The sequence below is a fragment of the Haemaphysalis longicornis genome, unplaced genomic scaffold, assembly GCF_048455015.1.
Source record: "Haemaphysalis longicornis isolate Haplotype H1 unplaced genomic scaffold, Haemaphysalis longicornis Haplotype H1 scaffold_9, whole genome shotgun sequence".
NCBI classification, from domain to species: domain Eukaryota; kingdom Metazoa; phylum Arthropoda; class Arachnida; order Ixodida; family Ixodidae; genus Haemaphysalis; species Haemaphysalis longicornis.
The window spans coordinates 86,259,562-86,273,430 of record NW_027526460.1 but is presented as its reverse complement, the minus strand read 5'-3'; the positions used below and the strand labels follow the sequence as shown (position 1 = coordinate 86,273,430).

Sequence of the window (13,869 nt, the reverse complement as noted above, 5' to 3'; positions counted from 1 at the left end):
ACTTGGGTTACGGATGCATTGGTACTTCTGACCCTCACACGCGCACAAAAGCACACGCGGACAGATGCGCACACGCTCGAGTGCTGCCGGCCCGGTGTGTTGTCGGAGCACGTCTACCGCACTGACTTACGAGGTCTGCGTCGTCGGAAACGGCAGGCACGAAGGTGCCCAGTCAGCGATCTTATTACAACACATCGAAACTCGGGAAGCAAACGAACGGGAAGAAGAACTGCTGGGCACGTTCCAGGTCACCCGTGTCTTCAACGCCCCCAGAAGGAAGCACTCCGTTGAAAGAAAAAAAAAAACAATGAGACGAAGAAAAACAAAATAAAGTTTATACAACGAATCAGCAAGAAGACAATGGACGAACAAGGGCAGAGCAGACAGACGCTCTTGGGGGGGCGGCAGTACGCGATAGTTTTACCCGAGCACTGAATTCCTTCGATGCGAGACCTGATTGAGATTCCAACCGTGGTGCCGGTTCAAATGACAGTGCACGCTCGCGTTTTGTTGGCTTTGTCCTCGGGAGGCCCAGATGCTGCCACTTTGAAGAAGCGAACAAAAATTCGGCAGAGAAACTTTTTTCGTGCATGAATGTGAAAACCTGGTAGCCTCGCCGGGTTAAATGTTCTCGAGTCATAACGTGCCTAAATGTATTGCCTGCACAAGGAGCTATCCAGGGCTACTACCACGGTGTCGCGGGTTTTTACCTTGTTTCAACGCGAGCACTTCGCAAAAGGCAGATCTAGCGCTGTGGCGCTAACCTTTCTTTTATCTCCGAAGCCAACCTGCCGGCCGAACACTGCCGCTTCCTCCCTTTCTGCCCTACTCCGTGTCTCTGCGCACGTCCAGGCTAGCCTATAGGAACGGGGCGCACGCTTCTTTTCTGCGGTTTGAAGGAAAGCTTTACTGATCTTGTCGAGCGGTTTCGCCGTCCCGGTAAATTTGACCTTCACTTGACCCCAGCTGCGCCGTATCCTTGGCAACGCATCACGTGACTGCCCGCGCCGAGCTCCACCGACAGCCGCGTTCGCCGCCGCTGCCGCCGCCGCTGCCGGCTCGGCGCATGCGCTCTCCGCAGTGGTTCGCGCCTGACTACGGAACTCCGCACGTGCCAGCGAGCTTGACCGTGGATGAGAGTGAGACCGGGACGTCTTCTTTGAGGGTTGCGCGGGAGCTGGAGACTTTGTGCCGTCGTCGGCAAGCGGTGTTTGAACACCCCGCGGATATCGCCGGGCGAGCCGTTCGGCACGGAAAACGCCGGAAGCCGGACCACAACCGTGCACAAAGGCATGCTTTGTACGAATAGTATAATGATTACAGCTAAATGAAAGGTTAACCAAGTGAAAACAAGACTTCACCAGACGAAGCCAAGCTTTCGCTTTGCACATCCAAGGTTAGCCGAGCTAAGCCGCAGCCATTTTATTTTCTGAGGCGGGGCGCGTGCTTGAGGGCGAATTTTTATGGCCATTTTTCGGTCACAATAACGCGACGTTACCTTCTCTCGTAATAGGACATATAAATATTTCATCGCCGTCTTCATTTTCTCGTTTTCTCAGGACCAATTATCGATATAGACCCGCAGCACGACCAACTGCTGATTAGCTTTGCATTTCAGAACCATGAGCCAATTATCCCACAATAAGTGCTTGGGTTCCGACGCTGCCCTTCCGAAAGCAGTGGCAAGCCTTGGCAAGTCGACAAGCAGTGGCAACAAGATTTATAAATCGAGGGGAGAGAGGTGGTGTAAAGAAATAAGCACAAAAACGAAGTTAAAGAAACAAAAGGCTTTTTTTTTTTCACTTTGCAGCCACGGCACACGCGTGCTGGAAGTCGGGCCTTTCGTAAAACATCAGAAATAACAATGTTCTAGGCTCTTCATATTTTGATACGAGACGACGTATGTTGCCCCTGAGAAAATAACTTCCCAGCAACGCATTTGTGTTAATAGATGAGGCGACTTCAAGTCGGCCTCACCTTTAAAGAGCTTACAGAGATCTTGCACCGATCCCTTTGGCAAGAGAATCTAGCGTGCGCTTTGTAAGCTGGCTTCCCCACATTGCCCGTTGCACAGTGAAGCATGGCCAACTACGAACGGAGTATGATTACAGAAAACGGCTCCAACTCTTCCGTTATTGAAAGTATCCTGAAACTAATTACAGTACAACCTAGCTCTTACGTTCCTCAGTGCTGCGAAATTTTCCCGGCTAATACGTTGTTTTTGTCTAGTCCTGGCGCAGCTCACATAGAGTCCCATGTATTACAATCCCCACTGTTACGTCGCGGCTCAGAGTACGTTCCTGGATCATGCGTGACAATCTGACACTCCGAAGCCGCCCGGGCAACATGCGCGGAGTGCCATTTTGACGTTTGTCGAGCCTTGGCCAGGCTTGGCTGCGGAACTGACTGCATGAAGCCGCACGCGGGTGCGATTCGTCACCGCTAGATGGCCCTATGTTTTTCTATGCTATCACCAACATCATTGCGCTTACGACGGAAGTTTCACTTCGGAATGCTGGAAGTGAGTGTTTGCCATAAAGCATCACCGCAAGAATAGCACGCGCTCTCGTCGTCATCGTGCGCTTCAAGCTTTGAGAACACCGTTGAACTTGCAACCACAAACTTTGTCATGCCAGAATGGCGTCGCAAAAATGGGAGGCGCTTTCCCTTCAGGAAAAGCTTGACGTACTAAACTGCCTAGACAAGCAGCCAGCGCGGAAGAGAGTCGACGTCGCTAGGGGCATTGCATTGCCACGCGCGGTGTTTTCCAGTGATCGCAAATAGCGGCAATCCTACATTATCAAGTTTTTTTACGGTTTAAGAGCCAAAGTTACTTGCAGAAGTACATGGTTGCAAGTCAAAGATACGCCGCTTTCGTTCATTTTCGAAGGTTTCCTCACTGCTGCGTTTTTCTGCAGTTGTTAGTTTTGTTTTCCGGGTCCGGCGAAAAAAGTATAAGAAATTTTCATAAAAGTATAAAAGAAGTAAAAGAATTCCACTGTATATAAAAATTAGTAGCTAAAACGGTTCTACTGTTATGCCGAGTTTCATTTGTCACAATTATTTCGCAGTGAAGTGGTAAACGTTGCAGAATTGCTGTCTGCTGTAACTACATGGCCATCGACGGAGAGAGTATGGTTACAGAAAACGGCTTTGACTGTTGTTTTACCGATAACTGTTCGGACACAATTATATGACACTTTGTCGCGAAGACGAGTCGGACATTACGCACAAGAAAGAAGCGAAGCTGAATGGAATCTTCGTAAACACAACACGCAGCTACACTGTTTCAGAAGATATCACACTGGGTGGAACTGGGTTTAGTTTATTTGTTATTACAACCACGCAGCAATATTAAAAAAAAAAAAAACGAAGAACGCCGGAAATATGAATTATGCCAGTTAGTACGTAGAGCGGAAACACCGTGATACGGGTGGAACAAATTTGTAATGTAAGCAAAACGAGAGTACTTTCGGGCGAGTACATTTGCGCCCTTTATGGGGGTTTGCAGGAAGGCAGTTATTATTGCGAAGCGGTATACCTATACCAGCCAAGAAGATTTTCGCGTCCACGTCAGCAGAAAACGCCAGGCTAAATGAAAGAAATTACTGGCACCGCCAGGATTATAACCTGAACCTGAACCTGAATTTGAATTATCTTTCTTTCTCATGCTGTTTTTCCGTGAATTCCGCGATTTTGTGTAAACCCTGCTATGTTGTTCCCGAGTGTGGAGAAGGTTTTATCAACCTTCTGATTTTTCCTTTTCTGTTATTGTTTATATTACTAGTTGATGTGTATATTTCAAATATGTAAATATGTTTCTTATGTGTAACCAAACTCCTGCTGCATTGCCTGTAGAGTGTTTGACCCCCCACTCCTCTCTGTAATGCCCATGTGCCTTGAGAGTAAATAAATAAATAAATAAATAAAAGGAATGGAGCGATAGCCCGTCGTCTCACCGACTAAGCTATGCCCACACGAGGAGACGGGGGAGACAGACGGTGTACTCAACGAGCACAGCGGAGGGTCTACCACCTGCGCTCATTCAAAGCCCTCGTGTGAAATGCAAGCCGCATAATGTATGATAATGGCGTTCACGTGGCTTCGATTAACGGCGAACGGATACGCGTCTGGGGAGGGGGAGGACACTCTTGGGCAGCGCCCCATGAAACAAGAGTGAGCGGGAGGCAGTGAGAGAGCCATAGCCGCGCCCGCCGCCCTGCTCCTCCTCACCCTTGGCCAGACGCTCCTCTTTGTTTTCTTTCTGCCGTAGCTGCTGCGTTCGCTCACTGGGTTACGCCGATGGCGTCCCAGCAAAACCCAGGTAAAGGCTGTCAGAGTCTCTGGTTTAAATCTTGGTAGAGACACGTGTGTGAATTCAAGTGACGTTGCACGGGTAATCGTTGTGGGTGTCGTTTACAGCTTCGCAGTCCAACCACCTTCACATCGTGAATTATAGCCAAATTTTTATATTTCTTGTAGCAGCGTCTTCATGCAGCCTCTTTGAGACTGTACATTTTTCGACCTCTCATCTGCTCTTTAAAAAAGTCTTATAGACTCATTTTAACACGATTTAACATTTATACGTTTGTATCACTACTTTTCGTATACAAGGTATCCACATCAGTGCGCGGTTACTTATGTTTACACTTCGTATACGTGGCTCCATTGAGCCGTGCCGAGTAGAGTTACAGCAAGCCACCGTGCAGCAAGCATAACGGGTGACGACAGCGGCGGTGCTTGGGAGATGGACAAGCGCTGTCAGCAAAGGCGGCGAGTACAAATATTTGTCCGCCGAACCAGGATTCCTACTTTCCTGCCTTCTCCTCCGTTGAACCAACATACAGCGCCATCCTCGCCGACTACCTGCATTCCTGGAGGCGATACCCTATCCCTCACCATTCTCTACCCAGCTTGAAGGCATACATCGGGCGCAGGCACCTATCATAATCACACTACCCTCAACCACACATCCCCTCCCTCTACAACCCCTTATGTTAGCACTGTAACTTCCTTCTCTCCACCGACCACTTAGTCTTTTCTTGCCCACCATCCTGCAAACCCCACCCTCGAGCAATGCGAGACCGCATTGACCCAATCATCGCCGTCGTGTTGAGAGCCTTGGAAGCAGCGCGGACCCGCGGCCTCCCCATTCGAGGAGGCTGAACTCAATACTCTCCATTTCACGTCAGTGAACGCTTATTACTACTATACTGCTGGTCTTGGCTCGCGTTTGGAGTGTGCGGTCCAGTACTACTGTTGACTCATGGCTTGGCTTGGAAGCGGGTTGCTAGGTCACTTAATTGATTGTGGAGTTTAACGCATCGGAGCTACAAATGGGCTATGAGGCGCGCCGTTGTGGAGGGCTCCGGATTAATTTTGACAAGCTGGGGATCTTTAACGTGCGCCAAAATCTTCACACATGGCCGTTTTCGCTTTTCACCTCCATCTGAATAGCAGCCACCATGGCCGGGATCGAACCCACGTCCTTCGGCTCAGCAGCACAAAATGCTAGTTCAACAATATATATGGTGCATCACAATTTTTAAAATTTGTTCCCGATTACGACAATTCATCGGAGCTCTTTACTCTGCCTACAAACTTTGGAGGGGATAACCCGGAGATACTTATTAGCAACTCGTTTACTGCTACATCGTAGGTCTTTCTTGCCTTTCGTTTCCTTGTATTTTGGCGTGATTTACTTTTACCGCCTTCTTTTCAGCTACACCGTATTAGTGCCTCTTTTCTCGCTTTCGCTTCTTCGTCTTACAGCGTGAATTTCGTCAGCGAATTATGTCAGCGAATTACTAACTAGTTTGTCAGCAAGCAGACTGGCACACGCCACAACTTCCCTATACGGAGGGTTCTGCACAGCCGGTGTGTACCTATTCTGCTCACGTGCCATCAAGTTCAGCTGTCCCGCCGAACGCACTGTGTAACACTTACGTTTCCAATTTACAGTACGGTTAATTTTGTGAAGTGGCCATTATTGCCATGTGATAGGAAGAAAATATACGCTAGGGCTTAAGATCAACGAATTACGCAGTAACTTCGGTGTGCCTTTTTTGCCCAAATTGTGACCCAGTGTGCGATTTGACAATGATCTGCGCTGCGCTGCTGCTCGGAGAAAATCTTTACGTGTGCATTGAGGATTGCCAGAACGTCCTCAGCCATCGCGTCGTCTTTAGAAAATCTATCGCAAATGAGGATCGTCTCGCTGCCGTCGCCATCTTTGGCGAGGCAGAATTGGCCAAGGAGCTAAGATGGGCTATTTGACTGCGTCAGCTGCCACAAGTATCCCGACGTTGGTAGATCGCAGCACATTTGCCGGTCACCATTAATTTTGTTTTTGTCAAACTGTTTTCTGAGTCTTTTCAGTCTTTTTTTCGCTCAGTTGGTAGCCCTGATTATTCCGTTTTGTGGTTTAAAGGATACCTTTTTGGGTGTCCCGTAAGGCCATGTTAAAGTACCCATTTTTGTTTTTATGTGCTTCGTTCTAAAAAGCTTCCAACCACAGATGAGAGCCGTCAGAGAGGGAGTACGGTGCTTACCTCCGTCTGAAGGTTCGGTGACGGCAGGCTCAGGTAGGCTGCCTTGCCGTCGCGGCAAGCTCCAAGCCCTGCGTGAGACGGAAAGAAAGATAAAATTGTTTGTAGTGAATCTTATCAGGATCATAATCTGTCGTCATTGTCGTCATGGTCACCACCCCCATCATCACATCACCGTCAACGACACCTTTCTCATGTAATGGTATTTTCGTTGTACGCAGTTCGCCATGTTACATGCCCAATCCTCCAGCTTGCGCCATGGTTCGCTATGGCTTGCAAGCCTCCTGCTTGCATGGCCTGTGGTGTCAAAATCAAATCAACTTTTATTTGAGATCGGCTTGGTTAGAAATGTATATGCCACAGGGAGAAAACCTCAGTATGTAGGTCTTGGCAAGCGTCTGTACCCCTACACTCGATACTTAAAGTCATAAGCACAAATATGAGTGGTAGCAGAACTGACACAATTTGCCTTGAAGGAAAATTTCATTATTTCGAAGTGCAACACAAACGATAAATACAAATACAACTAATACTATGTAAGCGCAACTCGAATCCATTCCCAAAGTATAACCAAAACTAGCACATCTATTGTATGGTGCACATTAAACACAAATGAATAAACTATGTTATTAGCACAATAAGGAGCGATAATTATAGAACACCGCAATAAATAGACAATGTAGCGGAAATACAAATTACCTGGTTAACGAAATAAAATCCATCAACGTGACGTACGAACGAATCATTTCTCCTGCTATTTCTTTTTAAGACATGTCTTCATGTTCAACTGCACAGTTTTCATAAAGTTGTGTTTAGTAGAGTTAGCAACGTAAAACGCCGCATCGAAAATCAGAGTTAGTCCGTTTGCAAGGAATTAGCACTTTTTTGGTGTATCGCCTGCGGTATTGGTTAGTATTTCTAGTTAGTTAGGAGAGGGGCTTGGAATGGGTATTATTTTCTCGTTTTGTCGTCGCAAAGCGTTTTAACGAAGTGTGGATGTAGAGAAAATGCACGTGCTTACAAAATCGCCCTGTGTGGGCATCATGAGAGAGTTCGGAATCGTGCCGACGGTTTTTTTTTCTGAAGTAAATATGTTTAATTATTTTTAGACGCAATTACCCTCAAGCTAGATGGCGGAAATATAGAAGCAATACAATTAGAGTTACACATCAGTACAAAAAGTTTGCACGAATGCGAGCCATAGAAGAATTTTTTGTAGAAACTTTCATAGAATGGTTATTTAAAAATAGTCTATTTCAGGCATGATTCATGAGCTTTTCATGGCAGGAGCAATTTGTATAGGTCAGTTACCATATATTATTCAACCGCGGATGTTACTTGTCTGGTCTGCTAGCGTATAAAGGACCGCTTTGCTTTTCGCTACATAATGGCTAGTGAATTTGCAAGACTGCAATCATAAAGCACATTTCTAACTTAATTTGTATGACAGAGAAGGCTTAAAGAATTTGAGTACTCAAAAAATAAAATTGATATCATGCGAATCAATTACAAACTTGTAGGAATCAGTAATAACAATGACGTCATTTACATAAATGTTAAAAAGCAAGGACCCAAGATTGCCACCTTGAGGTACCCCGTATTTCACTGATTTGCGCATGATGTATACCTAATTGCTAAGAGCAACATTTTGTTTTCTGTGCTCTAAGTAGCGTGTAATTAAGTCAAATAATATTCCCCTAAAACCATTCATTTCCTGCTTCCTTACAATGTGTCGTGAATAATACCATCAAAGACCTTGAAAAAGTCAACAAACACACCAAGCATCAGTAAAATGCGTTCAATCACGTCCGATTTTTTTTTTTTTTGGGGGGGGGGGGGGGAGTTGGCATGCTACCTTGCCAAGTCAGTAGAACACCCCTTTATCAAACCGGACTGGCTTGTCGCTAAGACGTGATGTTTTTCACAACTTGCTTATCTTTCGTTTAAACGTTCTTCATCGCGTTTCTAAATTACAAGAATTATTTATATGGGCCTGTAATTCCATAAGTTATTTCGGCCTCCGCCTTTGAAAAGGAAAGCGACTTTGCATGTGCCCTCTGAACTTTGCCATGTATTTGAATTGGGTTGTATAGATGTTCAAAGGCAGGAGAAATTATGTGAAATACATCTTTACCCGTTTCAATTTTCAAGCCATCAGTGGTAGTACACTTGCTATTTCGAGGAGAGAAAAAGTCAAATGAATTCCTTGAGCATCTCTTGGCCTCAGAAATGCGCTTCCACTGTTTCTAGGACGCATGCAATCTAATTATACGTGAACAGTAAACGGTAAGGGCTGCTTCCTGGATATACAGAAAATCATAAGGTATCCGCTGCGTTAGCTCCAGATGACTGAACTCCGTGAAATATTAATTTCCGCACGGCTTCGTTTCCCTTACGGCGACGCCCCAGCACGATATTCAAATTTCGATATACCTTGTTTCGTTGTTCCAGAATTAAATAAGTTGTGGAAGCAGCCGTTTTTCGTCTGTCTCAAACACTTATTTACTTCATTGCAAAGCACTTTGAAAGAATGCAAATCATTTAGGTTCATGAGCTGCAAAAGGCGCCTGCAAAGGGCGTTCTTCTGGTTAATTACAGTTTCAGTAATTAATTATTACTCCGGAACTTGGGATACTTTTCGAGCGCGCTGTTTTGGAAGGGGAATGGTTTTCATAAATCGACATAAAAGTGGACAGAGAGGACTAGTTAGGATAATTTAATATGTGCACCGCCTGCCATATGACTTGCGATGATTGCGCTGGGAAAGTTTTCAATGGTTAGAGGGCTTAAGTCTTGGAAAAGTTAGCGCTCGCATTTCAGCGTTTGGTTTGGGTGCAGCGCGCTCATTTATTCTTAGGAAGGTCGGCCTTTGTTAGCCAATGTCAGCCAAAAATGTTCAGCCAATGACACTGGGAAGCGAATAAATATTGGTCACAAATTAATAGATTGAAGCAGCTGAGGTACATTTAATGCAAGTAAGTGTTTTGGGCGGTATTGATGCAATCCGGTGAGTTTATAGCAGTCACTAGATCATAGTTATCTGTTGTCATGTTTAGCCTGTTCATGTTTATATCCCCTCCCAGAAAAACGTTGAAATGTATGTCATTTACCCGGTTAATTAAGCAACGTATCTAGACATGAAAAATTGTACTCACAGAACCACTAGGTCGTAGAGGCCTTTCTTTTATCAAAAATAACCGTTATCACCGTCACATGAATACGTGTCGCGCCTGCGCAGTGGGGGAGCGTGGTGGACTGGAGGTCTCATGTACGGGTGTTTGGGCTTATGTAAGTGCTCGGCCTTCCCGATCAGGAAATGGGCGAGAGAGAAAATGGGTGCCGCGGCTGCCTATGGGGGGAAAGGGCGATAGGCGCGGAAGGAAAATAGTCTGGCGTGATACCCTATCACGTTTTACACTAACAGCTGTCACTGTAATAAAACGTTGTCAATGCTCAGATTTTGATAGGTTGTCGCAAGATTGACTTGGATTATTTGAATGCTTCTCGGGTGAGCCGTACGTGCTCGGCGTTGGTTCGGTTCTGTTCGGTTGTTTTTCGGATCTACATTAATCCTGGCTAAGGATCGGGCTCCGGGCCAGGCCCTCCGAAGTAGAACATTTAAAACAATTCCCCTTGGTCATCAGTTTTAATGAACAAGGAAGGAAACTCAACGTGCGGTGTAATTTTGAAATATTATTCCACATCGTTCGACTTTATTCAGCAACGTATAGCATGCACTATACGTCAAAGAAACACTGTACTAATTCCCGTCCATTATTTCTTTCCATGTTCAGTCAGTATTTATTAACCTGACGCTGCCGTATTTTTATGATGGCCATTTTGGGGCACTAGAAATATTTTATTCTAGAGCAGCAGGTTCGACGCTGCATCGCCAGCGAACGTACGACTCTGTTTACGTTCTAGTTTTACGGTTAAGCTAACAGCGCACCTATTTTACCAATTTTTGCCTTTTTTTTAGGCGAAAGCTTTCTTAGTGGGACCGCTTTGTCAAAATACTAATGCATTTTCCCATAGACCGGTTGGTCGACCGAAAAGCTCTGATAACAACATCTCTGTACACACGCCGCGTGCATGAAACCGGGATTCCATTCTGTCAACACGGTTACTTGAGAATCGCGAAAAAAGAACGGCTCTAGGTAAGACAATACAGACATCGATTATAAAGAAGGAGTACATAAACCTTTATCTCATAAACCCTGTATCGGTATACATTTAGATCGTTCGTAGATGCCTTTACTTCATGCGGGAAAAATAGTCGCATGTGTTCGTTCTTCGTGTGCGATTACGGTCTTGGAAGGTTTGACGATCCGACTGGACGCACATTTTTCACCGAAGGTTGAACTAATTTTTAGCTTTTGCGCTTCTTCAAATTTCCTTTGGAAGGAATGGTTAATTTTTGTGATTGCTGTGCCATAGCTTGCGGCCGACGCGTCGAGGACACACGCGTATTTACCTATCACAAACTCGCTCTCCCGAGCTTGCCGCCTCCGGGAACATGGCGCGTCGTTATCTCTCATAAACTTCCACTCCAATTGATTGATTGATTGTAGGGTTTAACGCGCCGACGCAACGCAGGCGATGAGGCGCGCCGTAGTGGAGGGCTCCGGATTAATTTTGACCACCTGGGGATCTTTAACGTGCGCCGAAATCTCGTACACACGAGCGTTTTTGCTTTTCGCCTCCATCAGAAAAGCCGCTGCCGCGGCCGGGAACCGAACCCGCGACCTCGTGCTCAGCAGCGCAACGCCTTAGCCACTGAGCCACCGCGGCGGGTAAACTTCCACTCCAGAGTTCACAGCTGAGAACAAAGTCAACTCCTTATCTTTCGCGAACGTGTATACTCCCTACTTTCTCACGGCGCCATGCTCCTTGCGATTGGGGAGCCTTGAACATAGATAGCATTGTATGCTTGCACGGGCGTCTTCCTAGAATCCCGAGACAGCTAGCTCTTTCCTTTCTGTCGAAATATCGGTTTCCCCATCGCCGAGCGCATATCGATCGCTCGCACACGCAAGGCAGCAATTCGACCCACGGTTCCTCTTCTTCCCAACCCACCCCTTCTCGCGCCAACTTGAAATGAGGCTCAGCACTCCAACCTCTTCGCGTCAAGGTCTAGCAGCTTGCTCCGAGCACCGTGAAGATAATGCTATTCTCGGTGACGTACTCCAGCAATACTCGTATTTGGCTCACTAGGTACGTTCCGGTATGGTCTCCCCCATCTCGCTCGAAAGTCGTTGGTCATAAAATTTGGGATTAAATTTCCAAAATGCGCCTGAAAGAAATCTTGTAAAGTGATTTCTTTTATTAGGTAAAAGTCCCCCTTAATGCGATCCCGCCAGCTGAATGGTATTGCAACGAAACTTGATCGGAATATACTATTTTAGAGTTGCATTATGCGTACTGTATGGTCGCCGAGAACTTTTATTTGTCTGTGTGGGAGCATCTCTGACGTAATCTTTCGTCGTGCTCTCGAGGTTTACAATTCTGGACTTGTCCGCCCCAGCAAGAGGCGGTCACGTGATCAAGGAACCACTCGCGGAGCAGGTGGCAGGTGAGGAACGGAGCTTAGTAGTTGCGTGCTCATCCGATCCTTTAGCGCTAGTGCTAACATCGCTAGAATTAAGCCCGCGAAGGAAATTATGGCGCCAAAATTTCGAGGGCGTCTGAGCACTCCTTATGATGTAGTGATTGCGAAAGCAGTATAGGGACCAATTTCCAAACGTGTACTCTTATTATCACCACCATAATTTTTTTTCTTAGCGTCTTGATCTTCCCTATGACTGGCAACATACACACGTTCGCATGGCGAAGCAAAGAGGACATTTGGCGGCAACGTAATTTGCTACTTGCCTAATTGCCGCTTTTATAATTTACGTGCTTAAATTACTCCCGTAAGCTCAGCACGTGTTTGTTAACGCACGCTTCTAAGTCCAAGGCCACACGCGTTCATTAGGTCTACGTTGAGTCAGGTAGAACCACCCAGCTGTGGTGGTGACGAGAATGCGTGCTCGTCTCATATCTGAGGCCCCTGGTTTGAATCGAACCCAAACCGAAGTTAATCCTGTTTTATTCTCAAGTCCCTTACCTGACTTTGTTTACAGGATCTTCTTAGAGAAATCTGGCGTCAATAAAGGAACTCTTTAACCGGTTCTTTATTCCTTAATCCGTATGCCATTTTGTGCGTCGTCTGTAAGCCAGGGCTGCCGGATTTGTGACCAAGTGAGTTCACCATTGCTTTCGCATTAAAAATACTTGTCAAAATGCAGGTTAATCTTACGTTTGTTGCACCGAAACGAACGACTGGTGTGTAGTTTCATCCGGATTACTTGAAACCACCTAATCTTTGGAAAGTGGCATAAACATTGCACTGCGTCCTCGCGGATTATGAACACCGAGGCTGGAAATCAGGAATAGACCGTGTTTTCGCCGGCAGAATATGCCACACATTGGAAGCTGCAATTTTTCACACTGCGATCTCCACTGCGCTAACACTTGGGCATTGGAAGAGAGTACCAGAAAACTTTATTGAAATCCAAGAGTGTTGCTCAGTCTTAACCGCGGAGGTTCGGCGCTAGGCAGCCGTAACCGTCGCTCATCATTCGGTGCTTGTGAAAAACGAGTGGTGTGGTCGCGAGAGCTTTAAAATCACCATAGCGAAGGGTGAGGAGGAGGTTGGAATGTTAGAAAGACCCTTCCTATCAGCCGGACTATACATTGGCGTTGTTGAGTAGATGGGAAAAGCGGTCTGTTGTAGACTTGGGCGGGAAATATCGGGGCGGGTGTTTATTTAGGCAGCGCCCTCCCCGAGGGCGCACGGGAGCAGAAATTCTGACCGCCCCCCCCCCCCCCCCCCCTTCACTCCAAGTTCTGTTAACGTAATTGAATGTAGTTTTCTGTATAACTTGACTGTGCTATCGACGTTAGGATGAGGAACACGTCTCTTTTTGAGTGGGTACATGATGGTGAGTTTAGAGGAGAGCCTTAAAGGGGTCCTGAAATACCTTCCGCCGATGCGTGGATGTACATGTAACCAAATAAAACAATGTATTAGCAATCTCCCCCGCAAAAAGTTTGTTGAAGCGATGAGTATTAGCTGAGAAATCGTAAATCAAAAACCGCGCATTATCGTCGCGCCGCGTTTCCTCCTCCTTTCAACTTACTCTCCGCTGTTGACGGCGAGCGAGCCTTGCCTCCCATGATGCTGCGCTCCTCGGCGGTGACGTACTTCCGCTATTGCGCTGCTCACACAGCCGTCTGCTACGGGCAAGCTTTGTTGACACCATGAATCCCACACTCCGCT

General features: G+C 46.4%; 1 protein-coding gene across 4 annotated transcripts in view; it reads right to left on the bottom strand.

The window, feature by feature from the left end:
• Window positions 1–13,869, bottom strand: part of LOC144152548 (uncharacterized) — a 495,420-nt gene that overhangs the window by 57,653 nt on the left and 423,898 nt on the right. For all 4 annotated transcript variants that reach the window (XM_077683846.1, XM_077683842.1, XM_077683844.1 and 1 more), the window contains exon 6: window positions 6,552–6,619. In XM_077683846.1, the coding sequence (XP_077539972.1) occupies window positions 6,552–6,619 (68 nt within the window). The remainder of the gene's footprint in view (window positions 1–6,551; window positions 6,620–13,869) is intronic.